Raw genomic sequence first — 25,140 nt, 5'->3', positions numbered from 1 at the left:
GTAAATGAGTGTGCAGAAGGGTAAAACCATTAAAAAAAAGCCCTGTAGAATCACAAACCTAAAATAACTATTCTGACTCTATTTTTTCAATAATTAGGTCTTTTCTGGTAACATTTAGACCCATCAAGTCAGTGACAAAAGTGTACTTGCTTCCTGTACAACAGCTTCCATGTTTTCTAGTCTAGAGAAGTCGTGGCATTATAGCTCTTATTTTTCCAATGTAGAAAAAAATCTGTGTGCAACCCCCTGATTTATTACTGACTTAGATGGATTAACAAGCTCTGCTTCCTTCTTTAGCCTCGAACAAAGGCTAAAGTTCATGCCTTCACTGTGTAGCAGATGTTCATGAAGTTTGACCTACTGGGAGAGGAACATGAACGTGAACTCTTAACTTCAGCACATTTCGCAGTTAGAAACATACTTGACAAAGCCAGCCCCAGAAAACCCAACAAAAATAAAATGTTATTTTATGTGAGTGTAAAAGAAATTATCCAGTTTACCCTTTTTTTTTTTTGGTTGGTTGGTTTTTTTTGTTACACAAGATAGAAAACCATGTGTTGCTGGCCTCCTTATAGCAGATCTTTGGAGTACATACCACTGGTTTGCTTGAGAACAAAAAAGAATAGTGCAGCGTTATGAGCATTTCAGATTTCAAATAAGCTAGATATAATGAAAGGCTGTTGCAAGATTAGCTCTTGCCATTCAACTCTGAGAAATGGCAACAGTCCCATCGGTGTTGAAGACTAGAGACAAGTAATTCAATAACAGAATATAATAGTATGATTTTATACCAACATGTCAAATTTAAGCTAAGCTAGAAATAATTAGAAACTGTTATAAGATTAGCACTTACCATTTAACATGAGAAGATTGTCAGTCCCTGGATGTGGATAACTCAAGCGACCTTAAAAGAAAACAAAAACCGAAGAGCAAAAAAAACAAATGCAGAGGTTTTAGCTGTTACAATAGAAAAAATAATGAAAAAAATCACTGCTTAGAATTTAAGTATAAACTGTATTGCCAGTTTGCCTAAGGGAAGTAAAGAGCTAATATTTAACTCCAAGAACATTAACCAACAATACCCTTGACCCAAGTTAAAGCTGACAAGAACAGACTTCTTAACCTTAATTCTCTGGTCATAAGATCTCCAGTGTGCTTTGGGATCAGCTCCAATAGGATAAAGCTACTTTTTGTTTCATGGCACCCAGAAATAGTGCTGACTGCTTTAGTCTTCTCTTTCATAGTGACTGTGAATAACTGTACTATGCACATTGCTTAACAGAGTGGCATTTCTACAGTTTACTGCCTCTCTACTGAACCAATTTAAAGAAAATTATATTAACAGGAATTAAGGCATTCAAATTTTATTAACCAACTTATGAATGTATTTTGGTGTATTACATATAACCACTGTATGCAGTATTTTTCAGTAAGTGGCAAAACTAGAGTACTCGTTTAGCTGTAATATTTTCAACGTTGTATATCGAGTAGAAAGTAAATGAAAACCTCATATCCTGATGTTACAATTTTTCAAGTACTGCATTTTACTACATTGGTGGCATGTTGTACCAGTAAACTGCTAAAACAGTAAAAATACACAGCTGAAGTGTTTGTTCACTACAAATTCCTTTTTATTGAAGGAGACATTTTCTGTTTACAGGAAGCTGCAAACATACCAGTAGTGCACACTGACCTAGAGAGACATTTACAATAGCTGCTGTGCTTGGAAGAAGTGTGCTTTAATGTGCAAAAAACCTATGTCTCCATCTATCATGCTATTCAAACATCCTTGCTTGCTTATAATCCATAAGCATATATAAAAAAAATACTGTAACTTAAACATTTAAATCTTTTTGAGGAAATGAGAATGTTTGTGGAGGCATAAGGAAGCACCCAGTCTGGAAGCAATGGGTGTTTAGAGCTCACACAGGTTTAAAGGGTAATATATATGCAGATGACTTGCAAGAGGTAAGTATTAGCATAACCCTATCATACCCTTATGAGGTCCACTCTAGGAAGAAACAGGAAAAAAGGAAGGAAAAGAAAGAAAACCAAACCACCAATCCATGTATTAAGGTTGTTTAACAATTTCTATCATACACTGTTTTGGGTTTTTCTCCGTACTATTGGTAAACCCATGTAATTAGCAGCAAGACTGTCCATTTCTCAAAATAGCACTTCTGTGTCCCAAGGAACACCTTTGAGGTCAAATAAAAAACCTTTTGCTGAAAATTTTTAAGTAGTAGGGTTTAAGTTTTACTCTTCCCCTTTAGAAACCAAGATGATAATTTCTATCAAAAAATACTGAACTAATACTCATTATGAACACTTATACTCAAAACTTCAAAATGGCAAGATTAAGCTTATTTAGGATATTTTATTCAGCCTTATTATTTACAGGCACTGTGGCAAAATTATTTTTATGCAGCCATGTACTCTCTCTTCCCACAGATTTCATTATTCTAAGAATGGACGCTATCAGAACACTTGCAGATTAGGGAGGAACTATTTGCTTTGGAATTTGGAAGCATGGAGAAGGAGGTGAAGGGCAAGGGCAGCCTCCTGGAAAAGGTCATTTGAATGCCACCTGGAAGGACTTTCTGTCTTTTCTAACTTCTACAGAATTTTTGAGCAGGAAGATACTAAACAAAAGTCTTCACAGGAACTTCTGTCCTCTTGCTCCTTATCTTCAAGGTGTGCAGTTGTAACATACAAGCCCTTTTTTCTGTCATGCTGAGCATACGCAAGCTGAGAATTGGGCTTGTTCAGCCTCAAGAGGAGAAGGCTCAGGGGAGACCTTAAGAGCAGCTTCCAGTACCTAAAGGGAGACTACCAGAAATGAGAAGAGGGACTTTTTACAAGGGTGTATAGTGATAGGGTAAGGGGGCATGACTTTAAGCTGAAAGAGGGTAGATTTAGATTAGGTATTATGAAGTTCTTCACTGTGAGGATGATGAGGCACTGGCACAGGTGGCCCGGAGAAGTTATGGCTGCCCTGACCCTGGCAGCATTCAAGGCTGGGTTGGATGGGGCTTTGCACAACCAGGTGTCCCTGCCTCTGGCAGGGTGCTGGAACCAGATGATAGCTAAGGTCACTTCCAACCCGAACCATTCTGTGATTCTAGGATACCTAATGCTTCTTAAACGATGAATGTTCCGCCTTCCTAGCAACGCACACTGGTATAACATGAAAATAATTAAGAATGAGCCATCCTTAAATTGCAGTCTGGGAGACGCCACTGGTTTGCTCAGCCTGGTAAGCAAACTCCTTAGTTCTTTAGTCTGTAAAGGTAATATTAATTTGCCTAACAGCAGGGATTGTACAAGATTATTTACTGTCACCATGTTTCCATCCAGTACTATAGAAATAGCACTTGCAACTATGAATTTTTCAAATCAGAATGCTGCATTTATCTAGAACAACAAAAGTTGTGAGAAATTATTATCTCCTCTTGAACCTCCTTGAGTCTGTGGTGACGATCCTTCTCCCTGTCTGTAAACATTTATCTCTTCCTATTCAGCAAGGGAGACAAAAGATACATTTTTTTTCCCCCTGTAATTACTACAGGACAAGTGGTCATATTTAAGGCCTAACACGAGAGAGAAGCCTACCAGGGTCAACACCAGGAGAGGAAAAATGGTTTTGAAGATATAAATGCTGGGTTTACAACTCTGGCTTGCATTCTTGTGCTCCCCCCCCCAGCTTCACAAATAAGCTGCATCTGAAACACAGGTGCCACGTGACTAAAGCTGGAACAACGAAGCAGTCATTAAGTGGTGGGGACAGAGCACACTAAGGGAGCCGAGCCCACTACTGCAGCCTAAACCTATGAATCACACAAAAAAAAACCCCAATCTTGCCATGTTACAGAGATGAATTTGCTAGCTCAGATAATGAATGATTTGAGGGTTAGAAAGGCAAATGAGTAAGCATCCAGTGCATGTACAGCTCTGCTGATACTTATTTACATGTTTATTTCAATGGAATCACACTTTGTAATACTGAATTCTGGTGAACTTAATATGTGCATTTATTACCTTGTCTAGTGCTTGGACTTAGAACCTTAAAAAAATTTAATGTAAGTCTGCTTATTTATTCAAAATACAATCACTGCTGTTTGATACATTAACTTAGGCTCTTATCCCTCAGATTAATCTGTTGAAGCAAAACACAGTACTTCAAAGGTGCCCACCTTAATTTAAGGACACATATGAATTCAGAACAGTTAATATATGGAACTGGGTGCAAGATCAGTCTTTACAGAGCACAATTACTTTTTTAACAGATTATTCCAGTTAAATGGACATATACAGTATCAAACCTAATTTAAAATATTAGTATATAAAATACAGAAGATGGAAGCATTGTAACAATTACTTTGCTTCTATCACACATTCCTTTCTAGTCAGCTATTTTCAGTGCATACTGTTTGAAGATTAAAAAGTACCATTTTAAGAACTGCCCTCACCACAAATCCTATCTAATCCCATCCTGCTTCAATGTCAGTAATCTAGAATCGTATAAACCATTCAATAGATGCTCTAGCAATTACAGTGGCCTCTGCCTGCTTAAAAAAATTTAATAATATTTAGAGATGCTTTACTGGTTTAAAATCAACTACAAATGACTTAGGGAATATCTCATATTTAAATAATAGTCTGCATTTCTCAGGAATGGAATACACCCAAGTACTTCACTGACTGCCTACAGAACTTAGCTCTAAAGCATCCCAAATTAGTAACATGCTCCTAACTGGAACAAACACAATGCCTGATATTACTATACTGTAGCATGAAGTATCATGTTACAGAAATTTTCTCTGTGCAAACTTGATCTTGCAACTTTGCCACATTACTGCTAATTAATAATTCTCATTCATGGCTAAATTCAAAATAGTATTGCTAAGGAGAAGCAGGTATGTTTGACTTCTCATGCAACTGCGATTCTACCAAATTTAGCCCCCTTTTCCATATCTAAGTGTGATTAATGTTAAAGTAACTCGTATATATTTCTCACAATTCTTCTGTAGGGACAGAAATAAATAAAAAGCTTGCAAATAAATTTTGGCGGGGCAGTTTATCTACTAAATCCAACTAGAAGTCTTGCCCATCCAACCCATGAGCAAAGAGTTAACAAGCTTAGTTTTAGCTACATTTTTGTAATCTTATGTTACTAATATGGGCAATGCTGGTTCTGAGCGTACATACTCACTTTTCACTCTTCCTTTTTTCAAGAGGTGCCCTGACTAGAAGGGAACAAGCTTCCAGGTTAAGCTTTTCCCCAACTACTGTAACAGACCAGTGAATGGCTTAAGATTGCAGCAGTTTCAGAAAACTCAGTTTTCAAATCAGCGTAGTTAAGACAACAGCACAAACCCATGTTTGGATAACACCTAGTTACAGAAAGCCTGGATACCACACTTTCAAATGCTTGTGTAATAATTATGTAAGTCATAAACAGGGCAAATGTCTCTCTTAGTTATCTATTTAGGCAAATCAGTACCAGTCTGTAATATACTCTTTTACCATTAAAAGTTTCTATGACAGAAAGAGGAAACAATCTGTATGTACAATTTAAAGTCCTTTTATATAACTAAGAGTGAAGTTTTTTCTTCCATGCTTTATTGTTCAGCCTCAGAAGCTCTTTTGAGTGCAATCTGAATTACTCTAGAAAGCAACTTTAAACCCTACAGCTTGATAACATAAATTACAGATTAAATTTCTTTGAAACACAAGCATGCAAAGAAATAGTGCTCTCCACTGTGTTGCTGAGTCACCAATGCTTTACTTCACTAAACATGTGCCAGAAAGTTGCTTTTAAAAGGAAGATGTCTAACAGCCAAAAAGTTCAACTAAACCAACTTAAAAAAGAAACCCAAGAAAAAGCAAGACAGACTTCCACCTGCATCCAGTTTTTTTCTCCCACAGATAAGCTGAGTGTTTTACTTTATTACAGGCAATACATGTCTCTGCATCTTTCCTAAAGGAATTGTTTTGCCCTCGCACAAAATCAGGAAAAAATTCATCATGAAATTAGTATTTGTTCTTTTTACTCCTGCTAATATAGCTATGCCTCTCACAAGTTTGGTAGTATCTTACATGTAGCTTGCAGAGCTGTTAAGAGTTTATCAGAAATTAGGTGTAAATTTAGTACACTATCAATATTCTTGCCTTACAGAAGACAAGCCCTTAAATTACATTGAAATAACCCAAAGTCTTGACCAGAAAAATATTTAAAACACTTGATAAATTCCATTAAATCACCTGCTCAATTCTAATACATATTCCATGCAAAGTGCAGCTATTTCTTCCCTCTCCCCTGCCCCACCCCAATCTGTTTTAGCCCAAATGTACTGGCTTTCCTGTTTGAAGTGTCTAAGAATCCATGTTTTCTACAGCTTGACATCAACCAGCATTGGTATTTGGGGCAGGAAAACAAAAAAAATCCAAGTACAGAAAAGGTATGTCTGGGAAAGAGTTGTCCTGGTAATACCCATGTTTTTCAGGCTATCAATACTGCAATTCCCTCAAAATAGTTTCAAGGCTGTCAGAAGAATAAAAAGGGTATTTAAGAAAAACAATGTAAAAATGAATTAATTTATTTGAAATTTTATTAATTTTAACTTCAGTTTATATTCCACTGACTGAATGGGGAAATCTTAAACATCACTCGATGTCTTATTATGAAATGTTCTTCAAGAAGGCTGCATGGGAAAGATTAGTTTTAATATGGTCAATATTTCTGCTGCAATGACTAGTGAAGCCAAGCAGCTATACCCTATTAAACAACCTTGAAAAAGTGTCTTATTGAAAGCTAAAAATTACTTATTTCTTTTGATCATGTGTGTAGTAATTACTAAATTTGTCTAAGTGAAGCCAAAACTATGCATCTATAAACAATATTTTGGCAGGCATAAACTTTGCTTTCAGTGAATCATATTTGAAATGAAGTTTTTTCAAGTTCATGAAAGCAAAAGTGGTAAAAATTACTTCCTTCTAAAATGGATCTTGACATGCAAAACTTAGAGCTGTGAGCTAGTACACATGGTGTCTGTTCTGCATTGTGCAAAATCTGAGACAAGATGCTTAGTCATACTCCAGATATTGTAAGCAGCTAAATCTGAAACACGTGCTTAAAATTCCAGGAACTTTCATTTTCCTCCTGTGGTCAGATATAAAAGATGCATTGTTTTAGTATGTTTAGACTTACTTTAAAAACTTGTTGGAAATTCTTTTTTCTAGTTACAAAATACTCTGTAATTACAACAAAGTATGTTACATATTAATGCAGACAGCAAATAAATAACAATAATATTCTTAATCCTGTGCAATCTGCTAGCAAATATGATGGGTTCTTAAGTAAATGTCAGATTTTCTGCGGTGAAAAGCCAGAGACTGAAAGAACAAAATCAGTGTCTCATGGTTTGCAGAAAAAAAAAAGTTGAACTTGGTAGGAAATTAGAGAAATGCCAACTAATGGTGACTAAACAGAAGAGGGATAGAGAGGAACTGCAAGCCTGTGCTAGGATGTGTCTTCCCATTTTCATCAGTAAGGCACATTTCTCATATCTCACTGTTAATGTAGCTGTCTCAGCTGAAATAATAACTTTCAAAGAGAAAAAAAAAGCTTAATCAACCAATTTAAATAAGAGCACACAATTACTCTATTTAAATTCAGTTGGCATATGCATTGTTCTCTGGCACTCGAACAAAAAAATGGATTTCCTTTGAATTCATCACTATCTATGGCTTCCATCTGGTTTAGTTCAAACATAAAACTGAGCAGAATTTTCACTGCAAGAATATGACTGGGAAACTGTTAAAAAAAAACCTCACAAATCTCTTAATTGAAGACTGAAACCATACACTCATGTCCCTAAAAAGCACAGAGTAGCTATGGAAACTTTACTGAGGTTTTTTAGAAGTGTCTATGTATGAACCCAATTCACTGGAAACTCTTAAAGCTTTGTCTTGTCATATTCTCACTGAAAAATTATTATTGGAAATACAGTTTTCATCTATTGTATCATAATGAAACATGAATAGATGAATAAAAATGGGTGTTACCTCTCAGTGCCTCTGAACTCTTCTGAGTTGTAAAGCCAATTGAAAACAAAAAGATGGCAGGGAGAACAGAACAACCACTTCCATTTGTCATGTCAGCGTGCACAGAGAAAAGTGAAGAAATGGACTGTTTTTCAGGAATGTGAGAGGTGACAATGGTAGTGTACTGCAATACAAGACCTGCATTCTCTATGCCTAAAAGTAGCTTTACCTTTAAAACCCTTCGGATTTGGGCTCATATAATGAAAGAAATACTAGTCACCACCTTAATGTGGCAAATGGAAGCAACAATCTAACTAGTTACCTTGCCTTTGATGAGATATGCATGCTTTTAGTCCATAGCAGTTACCACTGGGCTAACTTCACAGGTTTCAACCCCTTTGTGCTACTTCTTAATGCAAATGTAAACATGCAGAATAGACAGAAACTGAGTTTAATAATGGACTTAAATGATAAAATTAAAACTGGAATTAATTCTCTGTAGGCAGTAAGAATCAAGAGATCAGATTTATGAACATCTAAGAAAATTTAATTTCAGCTTCCTCTTGAAAGAGAAGGAAAATTAACTGGCTTAAACGCTACCAACTTACTGCTTCTTTGTAGAGATTTTCGGCTTGGAGAAAACAAACCCCAAAGTTCTGGCTTTACATTGTAAATCTTACAACACTATTACATGCAATCTGAATACTACAGGTCCTCCAACTGAGTACAGATCTTAAGAGACTTTTGCAAAGCATCTTTCAAATTAGGAGAACACAGGCACTCACGTGCTAATGTAACATATATTATGTCTAGGAGCCTCTAGAAAGAGAATGGATGGGAGTAAATAACAATATAAAAAGGATTTTTAACACTTCTTTTTTAATTTTTGCAATTGCTTCAATACTAAGACTTAATTTCTGCAAACCAAACCTGAAGTTTTGGATAATTTTCAAGTTAGATTGCGTTAGTCTAATTAGAACACCACACATGAAGTAACATTTGATCAGGCCATATAAAATGGTTTGGGCTCCCTTCCCCAAATTTCAGTGGTAGATGCCACCTGAGAATAAGTACGGAAAAACAGGATCCAAGAGTGAGTTAATGGGTGAATAGATGAGTTAAAATTGAAGCCCATACATATTAGCTACAGAGCCTAGAGGGTATGAGGAACCAGCATTCTAAAGCCAAGGGTATTTCTGGACTACTTGGGACCAACAGAAACTGGACAGTTAGATGCATTATTATCAGGAACTTTGAAAAAATATTTGAAAGGACAAAAGCTGAATTTATCACTGGATTTCATTTTCTTCTCAGCTTCCACTGTGAAGAAAGGGAAAATTAACCGGCTAAAACTGGTAAGTGGTTTGATTCCCCACTCACTGTCTTTGGCTAGCACTAGCAGAACAGCATGTCACCGCAAACTGAGGTAGAATTGCCTACAGGAGACAAGCAGATTTCAAATAAAACTAACTACGAATTTCTTGAGGAAAAGGAGGCAAGGATGGTGGGGAAAGGTAGAAAAACGTATGAAGACACTAAAGCTTAAGTTTAAAACAAACTGTAAACCAATGTTTTCCATAAAATACAGCTTGAGAATGACCTTTCATATGAGTTGAGAAAAATAATTCGTATGCTATTTTAATATGAACCTAGAATCTAAATTAGCAATAGGTATTAATTCAAATACGCAGAATGGATGACCCTTTTTTCTTTATTTAGCATAATAACATACCTTTAAGTGGATCATGCTCTGCTCTCATTATGTCAATAAGGGAGTTTTCCAAAGAGTGCATATTCAGACTGTCATACATTCTATTTCGATCCTAAAAGAGAACAAAATCCTTAGTACTGTAATACAAATAGTGTACTTTTTAACAGGCAACTTGATCGAAAGACAAAGGTGCTTTCTAAGGGCTGCATGCTCAGACACAGTAGAGATGGGCAGTCATAAAAAAGCTTAAGAGACTGAATTTATTACACCAAGACCTGATTTTATTAACAGTAAGTTTAATAGCATCTAAATATAAAACGAGACGCACTGTGAAGAACTCTTCTGTGTATGCACTTTTATAGCCTACGATTGCCTGTTTGCTTCAGAAGAACTGCTTGACTCAGTTCTAGTGATCCACAGCTGAGTTAAGCATTAGGCTGTTTAATGAAGGAGACTAATGTCTGTAAGAGCTCAATTTCATTTCATGCAGGAGTTAAGCAGTGAGTAAGATGGTGACCACAGGACAAGAAGGACAGTCACCTCATCTGAAAGAAAGCATTTTGCTGGTGCTTGGCTAAGTACCTCACATGGGCCCTCAGCCCTCTGCTGAGACTGCACTTCCTGGCTTTTGAGCGATTAATCTGGGACTGTTTGCATACAAAGACTTGAGTTATAAATGGTTAGCACTAAATAGTTAAATGTTGGAAAAATTAACAGCTAAATTATGAAAGGATTGCTAACAGATGTCAGCCTTATACAGAGCATTTTTTTTGCATATGAAGATTAAGAAGTTACCATAATTTCTTACAAATATTTTCACTGGGGGTAACAAAAGTTAATGTAATAAATCACAAATGTTTTCACTGGTTTTATACTCAACTAAGAATTTTTTTTCCCATGTTTTCTAGTGCACCCAATTTAACCGAGACAGAATAAAAATTACTTCTAACTTCTTTGGTCTTCCTGGGATACCATCAGAGACTGAAAATAGTTTGCATAAAACCTCAAACTCTTCTGCTTGCGAGGCTTCTGGCTTAACTGTATTGCACTTAAAGGAATCCTCTAATCAATCATGCCTTATTACTGTTGTCTTCTCTCTGCTTGCACTCATTGTAGTAATTCAACAGAATAGGATGAAATGCACCACACGCATCCCAAGACCATTAAAATACACCAAAGATACAGCCACCCATTTGGTACATATATAATGGGGGACAGAAGGTACCTGACACACAGTTACTGTGGCTTTCCATGACAGTTCAGCAGAACATAGATTAATTCCAAGCTAAGCTCCTCAGCAAGCAGGTATTCGCGCTTTGGGAGTGAAACAGCAAGCTTTCAAACAGAGGTTTTCTATGAGTCAGAAACTGACTTCTCAGTAGCTATGCAAAACAAGCCATGAAGAAACTTGGATTTTACTTTCATCTTAAAAAGTTTCATGAACTTGATACAACACTGGGACAAAGACAGAGAAGCCTTTTTTCCATCTCTCTCTCCCTCAACAAACTATGAAGAGTACTGGCTTCCTGTTGGGTAAGCAATCTATTATGCTCATTTGATCAGATCCTTTATTTTCTTTTTGGAAGTCCTTAGAGATAATTTTAATGATATATTAAAAAAACTAAGTTTCTCCCGTCACGTCCCAGATCAAATGCCAAACACTTTGCGAGGTAATCTTCAACTGGGTTTGAGTGCCAGCAAGTCACCAGAATTATTTTAGTTCAGGGCAACCTTATTTTGGGACTGTTTAGCTTTCATTCTATTCTCTAGCTGTCCTGAGAAGCAGCAGAATGAAACTGTAGTGACTAATCTGCTTCCATGTCCTTGCAGGTTTGTTTCTCAATAGCACAATGAAAAGAACCTGCTTACCATAACAGATTTGCTTTCTATAGAAGGTGTGAGCAGAGACAAAGCCGGATCTGTTCCCTACTGTCTCCTAGCATTCAGAAGATTTCATCAGGATTTTTAATGAAGTCTTAAATTCAGCTGAGGACAGTAAATCAGTGCTCCTGCAAAAACCAGTGCTAACTAAACATCTTTCCCATGCTTTGCTACCTGTGTAACTGACAGGGGAAAAGAACTAGTACTGGTAAAAACTGGATTAAACCATAATTGTGATACATTATCTTCGTTAAAAGCTTACTAAAGATATTCTCATTTATTTTTTGACCACTGCTATCTATATATACATTGAGATAACATGACTACCTGGCAAACCTCTATTTCTGTAGACTTCATTGTGAGGAGCAAAAGCCTGTAAGAAAGGGCACCATCATGGCTAATTCCTAAAACTGGCCCACTTGGTCATGGATTGTACAGAGAAATGGAAAAGTAAAACATGTAACGTGTTTTCGATTAATTTTAAAACTGCTCCACTGGGTGACATGGTGCAATGACTGCAACTTCAGCATTGCATCACTCTGTTTTGCAAGTTTTATGTATCCAGAGTGAAAGGTTTTGTGCTACTGGAAGCAGGGGAAATAAACTTTTCCCATCATCTTTAGACTTCAGAAACTTCATCTCTACAAAGCTAAAAATAGGTTTGTTTCTGTGAATTGTATTACTTCATTTCTGGCAGTGGAAACATTCAATAAGCTTGCACTGCACAATATAAATACGTTGTGAATACACCAAAGTAAAGGAGGATTTAAACATGTGAACTGTATTCTGCTCTGTCACCACCCACATCCCAGTATCTCCTTGTGAGTTTAGGTAACACCTAGCTAATCGGTGCATCAAACTTTTAACACCTATTCCAATTCACTGATAAACTATGTACTATAAAGCAACAATAACAAATTTAAGTATCTCAAAATGAGTTAAGTCATTCTTTGGGTATGAGGTTGATTTTAAATCTTTGTGCAACTAGGCCTTATAATGCTAAAAAGCCGCTCTGTGCTCCTCAAATATGCAAATCATATCTTTAAAGAGCACAGTTATCTATGCAATTATGAAGCTTTAATTTCAAAGCAGAACTTAGAATTATTTCAATATTGTACGTCACATCAGCAAAGATTTTCTACTTTTATTGTAGAAAAAGCCTGCAACGTTTTCACAGGGACAGTTCTACTGCATGCTCTACTCAACCAGAAAATTTCCACTGTGATTTTGCCTGATCGCCAAGACAAGCACTAAAAATATTATCACTGAACTTGACTGTTTTACATAGCTTTCCATGTACAGGGAAATTAGACCTTAATTCTTCGGGCTAACTTTAGTTCCAGTATTTCAACATGGCTGAGAAGCAGCTCCTAGAAGAACCCGGAACTACTTTTAAAACAACATGGAAATAGTGCCAAGAATTAGAACTATTTCCGTACTGTTTTAAAAGTTATTCCAGGTTGTTTTAGGAGATAATTGCTGATTGATTGTGTTGAAATAATGAAACTGAAGGTAATCAGCAGTACAAAGGCATTGCTACAAAAGCATATATGTTAATACAAGTTTTGTATCACCCTGACTCCAAAAGCCCCTTTTGTCAAAGCTGAATTCCTGTAAAATATTTTGCATCTCCCTCACTTCTGTGGCTCATTAGTCCTATGCTAAGCAGCAAGAGAACTCTTCCTGTGTTGGAAGGTCTTTTCCGTTAAGAAGCTAAACAACTTTGAATTTTGGGCACATACTTCAAACCACTCAGCTGTAGGACTACTTGTAGTAAAAAAAATTCTAACGCAGGTATTAAATGCAGTAAATGCAAGTATCCTCAAAACATGCTCCTTTACATGTCCCTTTGTATTCTAAAGAATCCGATGGGGGCTGAAAACAGAGCCATAAAGCTTCCAGTCATTGTCCAGTACGGTCTTAGCTGGTTACAAAAATGACTGAAGTAGTTTTGACCTCCTGAATTAACTGATTTTTTTTTAAAGTTCAATTAAAGAAGCTTTTAAGAAATCACTTCCTAAACTAAAAATGTTAATAGGTTCCATTTTTACACCTTAAAACTGACCCCTGAATAAAAATGTGTTCTAAGATTAGAAAGTGCCAGCTGATTTAATAATAAACTATTCAAAGTACTTGAATCTAGCACTCAATGTTAACAGTAATAACAATTAAGTACATCATATTCTAAAATATCCTCTTTGCTAATATCTAAACTTCGAGTCGTTCTCATTTTAGTGAGAACATACTATAATCATAAGCCCTTGTTGAAACCATAACTAATGTAAATGAGAAGCTTAATATGAAAACCCATGACTACTACAATTTTAGTTCTATAAAAAAAAAGCAAGGAAGAAGGCTTAAAGTAGATACATGAAATTGCTTGGTTACTTTCCATGGTATCATTAGTGGTAAAGATGAACTATAATATCTGGTAGACATCTGTGAATGGTCAACCTGACAAAAGTATTTTGAAGTTAAAATGACACAATGAGCTATGTAAGTCAGCTAAATTGAGCCTAAAATGCACCAAGAACAAGTCCTGTGGCAAAGACACACCTACTTCCCAACTACATAAACATTTAAAAATGAACAAAAAAACCCCAACCGCATGTACTGTATCCATACTGGAGTACTTCAGCTCAAGAATATGCATTCATAAGCTGGAAACAAGCCAGACACATTATAGAGATGATTAAAGGCTTGGCAAGATTGACTTACGAGGAGAATCTGGAAGATTTGTGTATTAATAGCTTCAACAAAATAACTAAAGGAACAATTAGACATTTGAAGGGGAAGTTGCTGTTCAAGTTTTGGGCTCCTCCCTCCTCACCCCCCAAAATATCTATACAGTCTTGAGTACTTAAATGCAAATACATCAGACCATACGACATTTTGACTTAGGAGAACAACTATGCTTTGACAGACAGTAAGAGGTGAAACACTTTACTAAGTATACACACCACTGCTATACTATCACGGCTGCTAAATATTATGCTGAATTTTCCTAACTCTGTTTTTGACTTGCATTAACAGAATGAGCTGTGTAACTGCAGGAATTTTTAACAGTAGGAGAGAATTCTTGGTTCACATGAAGTCATAAACACACTTGTAAGTCCCACAAACTTTCTGCTAACTAATCCCTTTGAATTATTCATCTGTGTGGCTCCCAATACTATTTATTCAAATCTTGATCTTGAAATTCAAAGTATGACAGCATTCCATTTCCTCCAGGTAGAGATACCCCCAGTATAGTGCTCAGAGACAAATACCTGGCTTTGTATGTTATTTAATCAGCCCCAGGTAATCAATCTACTGCATCAGAAATCCGTAAGACACTGTTCTGTTGCAGGTTTTGCCTTAGTAAAAACAAACTGGTCAAACCTGGCTTATAAATCAGTATTTGGACAATTACATTAGTCTGAAGACTGGGAAATGTAGTAGCCGGACACTTGCAATGCCTTGAAGTTTAAAATCAGCTGACAAACACTCCACACTTCTGAAGAAACAGGCCACATACATAGGAGTCAAAACAGGGTATTAAGAACCCAAATCTAGCAACTTTCTGTTCATCTAATATTGATTGATACATGTAACATCAAGATTAGCCATTTAAACTGTTAAGGTATGTTTACTAAACTGTCATATAAAACTGTCATATTCAGAATCTAAAATCCTCTGAACAGATTTTGACAGCAGTTTAAATATCCAAAACAGCCACCAGTTGTTAAAACTCATTTTGGTTTGCAAGTGTTTTTTTCTTTTAAAACTTTAGAACATTTGAAAAATAAACAGAAAAAGAACTAATCTGCATTTTTGAGAGATGGTACCTTACCATACAAATCCCCACCTGGAGAGCTGTATTAAACAGAGAATACTAAAGTTCAGCTTTTAGGATCATGAACACTGCATGTACTGTTCGAACAAACAGGAAGGACAAATCAAGGTGAAAAACACCCAGACGTGAAGTGTATTTCCTCAACTTGACACACTGAAACTAAACTCATAGAAAGCAGTCTTTTCACCAGAATAAAAATAGGTAAACACTTAAGTGTATTATTAAACTGTTACAATAGGTTTTAATAATCTTACTTGCAAGATATTAAGAAGTATTAAGCTTGCAATCAAAATAAGGTAGCAGACATTGCAATTTTTAAAATAAAAAGATCTAGAAATGGTTAATCACTTGCCTCATTCAGGGAATGTAAATGAAATACATGAATTCACACTGATTTTTGCTCTTGCATTTTGGCCACGGAAATGCTTGTGGGTTTTTTTGTGGGTTTGTTTTTTTTTTTTCTGGGGTGGAAACAGTATGTGGTGGTGGAAATACATTTGTAGCTCTTGCACCCTATTTTTTTTTCTTTTTTTAATTTTAGATCAGAGAATAAGAGTATTCATATTGTCTAACTTCTTGACATGCAACGTAAGCGCCTAAACAGGAATCCCAGGGGCTATGTAAGGTCAGTGGTGGCAGGTATGTTCTTCTAGAGAATTCGATTATCTAAATAAGGAGCCTAGATTCTAAGGAGAGAGAAATAGACCTCTCGATTAAATGCTTAAATTTGATGGTGTGAATACCTGGCAAGATTTCTAATTGTTCTTTAATGATTCTGGTGCAAGGCAACAATCCGTTTCCTATGTGAAGTACCTATAACAGTACAACCAGCGTACATCTCATTTTGGCTATGAAAGAACTTTCCTTCATGTAGCTTGTGCTATGTTAAAAACCTAAGAGAAAGCAAAAAGCTTCTTACAGTGAGCCACAGAAGAAAATCTTGGCTATTGGCTTAATTTGCTCACATTTCAATCAGTGTTCCCATGATGTTTAACTACTTTTATTTAAAAACAGAAAAAGAACTTCTGAACTTCAGAAAATCCCCCTGAGATATTGCTGCAGCTAATGTGGCAATTGTGAATTTAACTTCATGTGGGATACATTTCACTTTTAACTATGAAGTACAGAAAAACTGATTTCATCCCTTGAAGCAATACACATAATTACTTACTCAGCTATCAGTAATGACATTCATTGTCACTGGTATATTAGTTTAACGCCAAGAAATGTTACTTTCAGCAGAATTTACGTCAGTTCTATACTGGGGACCATCCACTAATGCAAACGCCAAAGAATAAAAAAGTTTCATAGAAGGAAAAAACATTGAATTTGAATGATTCCTCTTGTGGCTTATCTTGCTTGCATCAGGTACATGTTCTAAAGGAAGTGAGCATCTGACACTACTGAATGCTTTTTGGACTTAGTAAAAATTAAGATAGGATATTAATGTTCTGCTACCATGTTTTTAATGATCTACAGAAAGTTAGTCAGGGAGGACACTGGCTTTTCTAACCATATTTCATTTGCTAAGTTTGAGCTAGCTAAAGTTTAGAGGAGAGGTGCTTTGTCCCCTGACATACCAAATGACTACTCAGTTAAAACAAGGACGCACGATCATGCGGGAAAGTATTCTGCAATACTGTGAACAATACAGTATGCATTCAACATGCCTGCTAAGATGCATTTGCTCTGTAGAAGCTTGGAAGAAATAAGTGACTTCTACATACACATAAACGCTTTTGTGCAAAACTTTCCAAATGGCATAAAATTTAATTACTGCTATTTTTTACTATCTTCTGAAACTGCTACTGTATCTTTAAGACTCCTCAATCTAAATACCTCAGCCTTTTATGGAAGGAGACAAGCACAGTACAAATTAGCAAGATGGGTGTTTAACAGCATCGCAATTGCCAGCACAAGTCCTGATGAAAATAAGCATGAGTGCTTCGAGCTCTATTTAACTTTTTCACTATGACATGCAACATGTAACAGTCATCATAAGGAATTAACTATATAACAATAGTATAATCACTGAAAAATAAGAACGCTTTTTCAGTGCGGCAAAGTGATCAAAGGAGACATCAAGCATTTCTAGAATAGCAGTAGATAACACTGCACCTTTTCAAAGAAGATTGGTTTTACTCTGTTCTGCAACTATGGCTTTATACATGTAAAGGAAATTTAAGCACAGATAGTTTTATAGCATAAATATAGCCAAACAGGTCTGTCTAATCAGTGGTGCTGGTGCTCACAGGCAAAACCAACAACAATTACATGTGCCTACCTTCTCACTTTGACACTTATCTCTTCACAAAACTAAAAAAACCCCAATCCTCAAACAGAAACATTGATGTAATTTATTATAACATGCAAGATTTTCTCCTACCCTATTACACGGAAATGATTTCTAGTTTTCATGTACAAGGCTTTTGTTTAGACATGAGTTCATCTATATTAGATGACCACTGTAGAAGCTTCTGAAAGTTTAAAGCAATAGTCATACTGACTTGTAAGGCATACTGAATGAGTAAATACATTCACAACTTGCACTTAGCTGCGTATGAGTACCAATATATATGTCACTGCAGTTTCAACATATGATGGCATTAGTATTTCTAATCCTGTTCCTGTTCAGGAGACATTTCAGTGTTTCAACTATTCTTGAAGCCCTCCACCACAGATTATTACCCATCTGTAATCTGCTTGCCTTAACAGATCAGGTTTAACATATAAAGAATGGCACCTTTTTTCCCCCCCATCCTTCCATCCACACAAAAAGTATTCAACTATGATATCCCAGCTAGCAAGGCTACTTAATGGAACAGATTTTCACAGTACAGGCAAATACCCTTATAAGTTTTGAGGTCCAGTGCATACACCTGGTGCAGAATTTAGGTATGTCTGAAAGCCACCATTACCCTTCATAATACTGCAAGTATCAGAGCTCACCTGGACAGAGTGAGGACATGGCCTCTTATGCCAAAAAGAAGTCCACTAGAAAAATGGTAAGAAAAATAGGAACTCTGGTGAGAAATCTGGTCCCAGGGAACACCCTTTTACCACTATTACAGCTACATGATGATTAGCTTGCTAAATGATGCAAATACAGCTGTTTTAAGTCAAATATGGTCACAGTTACAACAAATTAAACTCCAAGTGATTGTGTGTGAAACCTAACAAAACACCCAACTATATTAGCCTTTTATGGAGAGAAAGAAACATTTTCTCTGCATTACAATATTTTTCTACTTTTACTGGAATACAGTAGTTCACTGTGAGAGAGAAAAAAAACCTAGAAATTGTTCAAATGGCAACTGAGATTGGGATCCAAAACAATAAAGGTCTCCACTAACAAGAAATGTTACGACTAAATTAATTTAGGAAGGAATGGTAAAAGTAACATTTTGCCAAGAGATATCTGAGGCTGGAGCTAGTACACTTGCTTCAAGTCACATGAGATGTCACTGACAAAATTTGGGAGGTGAACCCTTTAGTTCTAAGACACACTCCTCCTGTTTGACACTTCTAAACCATGGGGTTTACAGCCAAAACATAACATAAAAGTTGCTAGAATGGAATAAAAAAAATCTCACTAATATGCAAATGACAGCCTAAAACACCAGTAAAAGATGAATGTGACAAAGACTCGGAGCCACCTACAAAAGTAAGAAAACTTATGTAGGAGCACAAGCGAACAAGAAGTCCAAGTTTTAAACGGATAAGAATACAAGTGTTACCATAGGCAAAAAAAACTTGCTGGATTAAACATATTTTGTTATATCTATTGCACATCAGCAGCTCCAGTTTCTGTCTTTCTTGACAGTCAACATCCTTAATTAACTGTGAGAATCACATATTGCTGAATACTGTGAAAACATTGGGGTTAGCTGCAATTTAGGACTAAAAATAATACAGAAATAGGCAATTTTCAAACCACCTATCAGGGTTACAATGACTGCTTAATTCTCCTTTAAAATGAACAAAGACTACGAGCAGTTACACACCAACCTTACCTGCAAAGGAAGGAGAGTATTACTGTTGTTGTCAGTTCGGAAAACATTATCTTCAATCCACGATTTTGGTGTCAGTGATGGAGTGGAGCGAGTAAATTTAGGAGGAGCTATGACATTACCAGAAAAGGGCTTCTTCAAAGGAGAGATCTGGTTCATAGTTCCTGGAATCCCCATGTTTCCAGTTCTACGATGGTCTCTGCCATGCATTCCTCCCCAGGATATATTTCCTGTGCTCCAGCCACTGCTCTGATTGCTCCAGGGCGACTGCTTCAGAAGAGGCTAAAAACAAAGATCAAATTGTATTATTTGAGAATACTTGAAATGTCACTTTACTTGGAAAAAAAAAAACAACCCAAAAAAAACCAAACACCAACAACCAAAACCCAAAACAACCGAAACCAAAACAACCAACCACCAAATAACCCATGCACAGAGATTTCTATAAACCACTCTTTCCTGATAACATGGAAATTAATTACTGAGGCAAGGAAGAAAACATCATAAAGAATTTTTCATTTCCACTCCTCCATACACCCACCCTAAAAAACACCACAGTGCTTGTGCAATCCATTTAGATTGTCATAACTGGTAGCATTCTTTAAAGCTACGCAGTAGAACAATCCCAGGGTGTAAAACCATGTTACAAAACACAAGGAGACCATTTTCTTATACATCACATGGTATTACATGGTATTAAATGGTGAAGTTTCTGCAAAAATAATACAAGAATTTAAAAGAGGTTAATTACAATAATACTTAAAATAGTAATTATTATTCTACTACTAGCATGAGTAGTAGCACTTCACTGCAGCAAGTAGAAGTTTAAAAATTAAAGTTCAGATGGCAGGTTGATATTTCCCTCCCCAGTGTTTTGAGTATCGTCTCAGTATTACCATATAAGAGCAAAAAGAGTACTGATTATTGTACAGAGAATCTGTTTGAAGGAGCTATCTTAACATTTCCGCATGAAAACACATTATTTTGAACCTGCTGCTCAAGTATTTCTGGAGTAACGAATGGGAGTATCTGTGGAATTATGCAGGGTTTTGGGTGATCCTCCCCCTCCCATAGAATCATAGAACAGTTAAGAGTTGGAAAGGACCTTAAGATCATCTAGTTCCACCCCACCCCCACCCCCACCATGGGCAGGGACACAGTATGAAGCATTTCTGTATCTAAACAAGTGCACTGTATTTCTCAGTATGAAAATGGAAGCAGTATTTTGAGGGAAGATTTTAACAGGACTGTAAGTTTTTATTGCTAAGCCACAACTTGTGCAAAAAAGTGACCTATAGCTGCTGTCATACTACCAAGAGGTGGACCCACTGAGCCTGACTGACAGTGAGGAACAGTATTTATCTTCAACGTTCTCCGATCTGTTCTTGGAAGGTCTTTTTCTCAAACAAGAAATGGGGCGGGGGGGGGGGAATGTCCTATATCAATGTCCTATATTTAGCTCTTCTGTGAAGTCAAAACGCAGTACTTTAAGCTTAGCTGCAAGAAACCTACAGCTTGTAACTCTAGTAACAGAAATAAATGTAAAGCATGTCAGTATGTATTAGAAAGAACTGAACTTTCTGAAAACAGAAAGACAAAATTATAATAATCACCCCCAAACCAAACAAAACCCCCAGCTAAAGCCATTTTTGGTCAAGTAATCAGGAAAACATCTCATTCTATATAATTATAGCTAATTATGTTGTAAAACTTGAATACTTTGGTTGGAATTTTGGGAGAGGCAGGCACTCTATTGTGAAACAAACCTGAAGAGATAATGCCAAATGTTAACAAGCCTCTAATATCGATAGCTACGCTGCCATGGCACTGTTTTAAGTATACCTACAACTTGTAACTGAGAGAAGATTCCTGTACACCTTACTGTTGGAAAACTGCTTTGGAATTTGTTTGAAGAGATTATAGATGTTAAGGATAACTAGCTCCTAACCATGAAGCATCCAAATTAGTTCTTGGACAGGCACACTTAATGTGAGATTCCAATCCTGACAGAAATGCTTTCCAAATCCAGCTCTACCGATTAAAACTGTCAGGATTTAATATTAGAATGAAAGAAAAATTAAGATGAGGCCTCTAACTTCGGCCTTTCATAACTGAGCAGGTGATCGGAGGGAGATGTGGCTATTACGGACTAGCAGGTAACATTAACATGGATCTGCTTTCCTGCAACTTCTTAAAATTAGTATTTTGTTCCAGGAAACAACGCAAACTCCCATTTTAACACGGGATCGTTATGCCGCTTGACTAAAACTGGTAGCAAAACTACGGTAACACGAAACAGTGCCGCTGACTCTGGATACAAAATCAAGTAATTTCGGGCGAAACCCCTGAAAAGGCAACAACGTTGACAAGCTTTCCTTTTGAACCTGCTTTCGGTGCCCACCCGGCCGAGCACGGGGAAGGGACTTCCAAGGAGGAGGCACCGCCGGCGCCGGGGGGCTGTCAGGCGCATTGTTCCGACACCGCGCTGACAACGGGGGGCAATGGGGATGCTTTGACCGCGAAACCCCTTGACAAGAAAACGAGCGTTTATCCTCTTTTATGAGAGGAAACCGCCTCCTCTGATCCCGAAAATAAACGACGTTCTCGGGTAGTCGGCAGAGCACTGAGGAGGGCGGCCACAGCCCAGAGAAGGTGGCTGAAGGGGCCGCCCCGCCACCTGCCACACGGAACGAGCGGGGAGCACCGGCCGGGCCCGGGGCGGGCCGCTGGCAACACCCTCCCGGCCCGACCGCCGTGGCCGCCGTCCACCCTCGCCCCGCACGGCGGGGGCCGCCCGTGTCCTCGGACCAGCCACCGGCGGCTCCTGGCCCGCCGAGCGCGGCGGAACGACAGCGGCCCGGCCGGGCCCCACCCTGCCTCCGCGGTCTCGCCGGGCTGTCACCGCCGCGCAGGCTCACCCAGCGCCGGCAGCGGGGAAGGAGAAAGCTCCCGCTACTAGAGAAACGCGGGGAGCAGAGCCCCCCCCGACTCACGTCCTCCTCCCCTCCCTGGGCTCCCCTTCTCCCCGGGCTCCCTTCCGAAGCCGGCCTGCGCGGGCTCCGTGCCGCCCCTCCGCGGCTGGCCGGGTCTCCCTCCGCCGCCCGGTACCTGGTGGTGGTTGTAGGAGTTTCTCTGCTGCAGGAAGGCGGCGGCGGCCGCGGCCGCCTGGTGTTGGTGCTGGAGCTGAGGGCTCACAGGGGATCTCCGGTTCTGCTGTTGTTGCTGCTGCTGCTGCTGAGGTAAATTCATCTGCGGCGGCGGCGGGGGGGCGGCGGCGGCCGAGAAGGGGCTGCTGAAGGGCCCAGCGCAGGGGTTGTGAGGAGACACCGGCGAGAAGCTCTGGAAGAAAGCGGGGTTGATGGATGACGGGATCCCCGGGTAGAAGCTGGTCTCGGATTCCGGGCTCGGGGGCGGCATCGCGCTGATCTGCCCGCCGCCGCCGCTGGAGACCGGAGGCTGCTGCGTCTGCTGCGGAGGCGGCGACGAGGTCTGCACCGACCAGGGGGTGCCGAAGCCGGGCAGCGGCGGAGGAGGAGGGGAAGCCGCCGAGGAGGAGCCGCCCCCGCTCTGGTGATGGGGGCTGGGGATCTCCGGGCTCTGCAGGCTGCTGAAGCCAGAGCCTAGCCCGCCGGGCAGGAGGTTCCCGGGGCTGCCCAGCAAGTGGCTGTTCGGGGGGGACTCCATGGGGGGCAGCTTGGCTCTCGCCTGCAGATGAGGAGGAGACGGAGGCGGATTCACGCAGGAGGCGGCGGCCACCCCCACATTGGGGTCCGCGGACACCGATCCCCCCGGGCAGGAAGGGGCGAGCAGCTCGGAACCCCCTCTGTCCGCGCCGCCCTTGCGCTCGGCGGGGCTGAGGGGCCGGTGGTGCGGGAAGTCCCCCGTCCGCGGAGGCTCCGGGGGGTGAGCGCTGAGGAGCTGGAGCTGCTGCTGTTGCCTGTGCTCCTGCTGCTGGTACTTGTCAGTGGGGTGGCTGAACTGCTGCTGCTGCTGAGGGGGGTGGTGATGATAGTCTGGGGGGTGGTGGTTATTCAGGGGGTGGCTGCTGCCGAGCTGGGCTGGGCTGCTGAGCGGCTGCTGCTTAAACTCTTTCCTCTTCTGGCTCAGCTGAGGAGGCGGCGGCTGTTGCTGCTGCGGTTGCTGCTTGTTTAAATCCTGGTGGGGGCTGAGACTGGGTTTAAAGTCAGAGGAGGGGTGGCCGAGAGGGGGGTGTCCTGATGCGGGGCTGCTGCCCAGCCTCTCGCTGCCCGGCTGCTGCTGTGTCACCCCCAGGAGCAGCTCATCCTGCATGTTCTGGTGATGCGCAGCAGCTGCCGCCGAGGGGAACAGAGAGGGCGGCGGCGACCCACCGGACACGCCGCCGCTGCCGGAGGAACCGGTTACAGCGGGTGAGAAGGGACCGGAGGAGGAGGAACAAGAGGCGGCCGCCGCTGCCTGGCAAGGGAAGGGCTCGGCCGTGCCAGCACCTCCTACACTCGACGGTGGGTTAGGGTAGGAGGTCACCGTCTGTGGGAGCCCGGGGCTGCGATCGCCCATGCACTGGAGAGATCTCCCCTGGCGAACCCCTGCCCCGGGAGTCTGAAGAGACAAAGATAACTATCAGTGATTTGGGGGAGCGGGGCTTTCAACACCAGCCTACCGCAAACCCCTATATAACCCACGGAATAGCCACTCTCTGGAATAAAGCCCTCCTTTTTGCCGTGAGTCCGCTGCACTGGTTTTAACAGTGCCGGAGTTTTTGGATAATAAACAGTTCTATTTTTATCAGGGCTTTTTTTTTTAATCGGAGAAAAAAAATCTCTAGCTTGGCGGGATCCTCTCCGTGCGGCCCTTCTCGCCTGCCGTCGCACCCACAAGAACCCCGCTAGCTCGTCACCAACACCAGACGACCCTCAGTCCCATATAATTCTTCCGCCTGCCCCTCAGCCGCTACCCCGTGATGCAGGAGGAAGCGGGGAACCTCGGCTTTGCCAGAAGTCAGCGAGGCCGCCGGTACACCACACGGCAGCGGGCCGGCTCCCTCAGCTAAGCTCCGCCCTCTCCCAGCCACCTCCCCCGCCCCCACTGCTGGGTTGGAGCTGGCTGCACGGCCCTTAAGAACGTCGGAACATTCGTCATAGTGACGTCACAACCCCACCTCACTGCGCGCCCAGTCGACCTCGGTAATGAGCTGGAGGCCCCGCCCCCTCATGAATAATGCATCACCTCCGGAGCCCAGCTCAAATGCCCGGCTCGGGGGGGGTGCTGCTTGCGATTACCAGCGCCCGCGCCCACGGCGCCCCACCGGCGGGTTGACCGCTACTGCTTAAGTGTGTGTGGGGGAAAGTGACAGCCGCTTTTTTGGAACGCCCTGGAGGCCTGTCGGGCTTCGACGGTGTATCTACCCTCAATACCTGGAATCAAGGGACTTTTATTTTGTTCGCGACAGCGGGTGCGCCCGGATTTTTACGTCCGCAAACAGAACGGGGGGGGGGAAGAAGGAGACCGCGATAGCTTGCTCCGCCGCCCGCCAACCCATAGGGCGTTCGCTCAGGGAGGGGAGGGGCGCCCCGCCCCCTAGTCTCTCGCGCCGCTCATTTGCATTGACGCAAGGTCGCGCGCCACGGGCGGGCCGAGGGGGGGGGGGGGAGGGCAAGAGGAGGTGGGGCGCGAGTTCG

At 40.4% G+C, this 25,140-nt stretch overlaps 1 protein-coding gene and 1 long non-coding RNA gene across 5 annotated transcripts in view; one reads left to right on the top strand and one right to left on the bottom strand.

The window, feature by feature from the left end:
* CPEB2 (cytoplasmic polyadenylation element binding protein 2) overlaps positions 1–23,773 on the bottom strand; it is a 52,861-nt gene extending 29,088 nt beyond the window's left edge. For 2 of the 3 annotated variants that reach the window (XM_061379788.1, XM_061379789.1), the window contains exons 1-4: positions 22,592–23,773; positions 19,487–19,765; positions 9,779–9,869; positions 854–904 (exon numbers count right to left, since the gene is read on the bottom strand). In XM_061379788.1, the coding sequence (XP_061235772.1) occupies positions 854–904; positions 9,779–9,869; positions 19,487–19,765; positions 22,592–23,773 (1,603 nt within the window). The remainder of the gene's footprint in view (positions 1–853; positions 905–9,778; positions 9,870–19,486; positions 19,766–22,591) is intronic. The other variant, XM_061379790.1, reaches the window with a different exon arrangement.
* Positions 23,322–24,247, top strand: LOC133226352 (uncharacterized). Of its 2 annotated transcripts, none has more exons than XR_009729481.1 (2): positions 23,322–23,437; positions 23,791–24,247. It is a non-coding gene; the product is annotated as an uncharacterized LOC133226352 (long non-coding RNA). The 2 variants fall into 2 exon arrangements; XR_009729482.1 differs by having other exon boundaries at positions 23,354–23,437; positions 23,756–24,247.
* Positions 24,248–25,140: the final 893 nt, after the last annotated feature.

The sequence above is a fragment of the Neopsephotus bourkii genome, unplaced genomic scaffold (genome assembly GCF_033783945.1).
Source record: "Neopsephotus bourkii isolate Nb327-2 ecotype Australia unplaced genomic scaffold, CSIRO-AGI_Nbou_v1 NB_1780, whole genome shotgun sequence".
Classification (NCBI taxonomy): domain Eukaryota; kingdom Metazoa; phylum Chordata; class Aves; order Psittaciformes; family Psittacidae; genus Neopsephotus; species Neopsephotus bourkii.
Note: the sequence above shows the minus strand (reverse complement) of the source record. Positions and strands in the feature narration are given on the sequence as shown.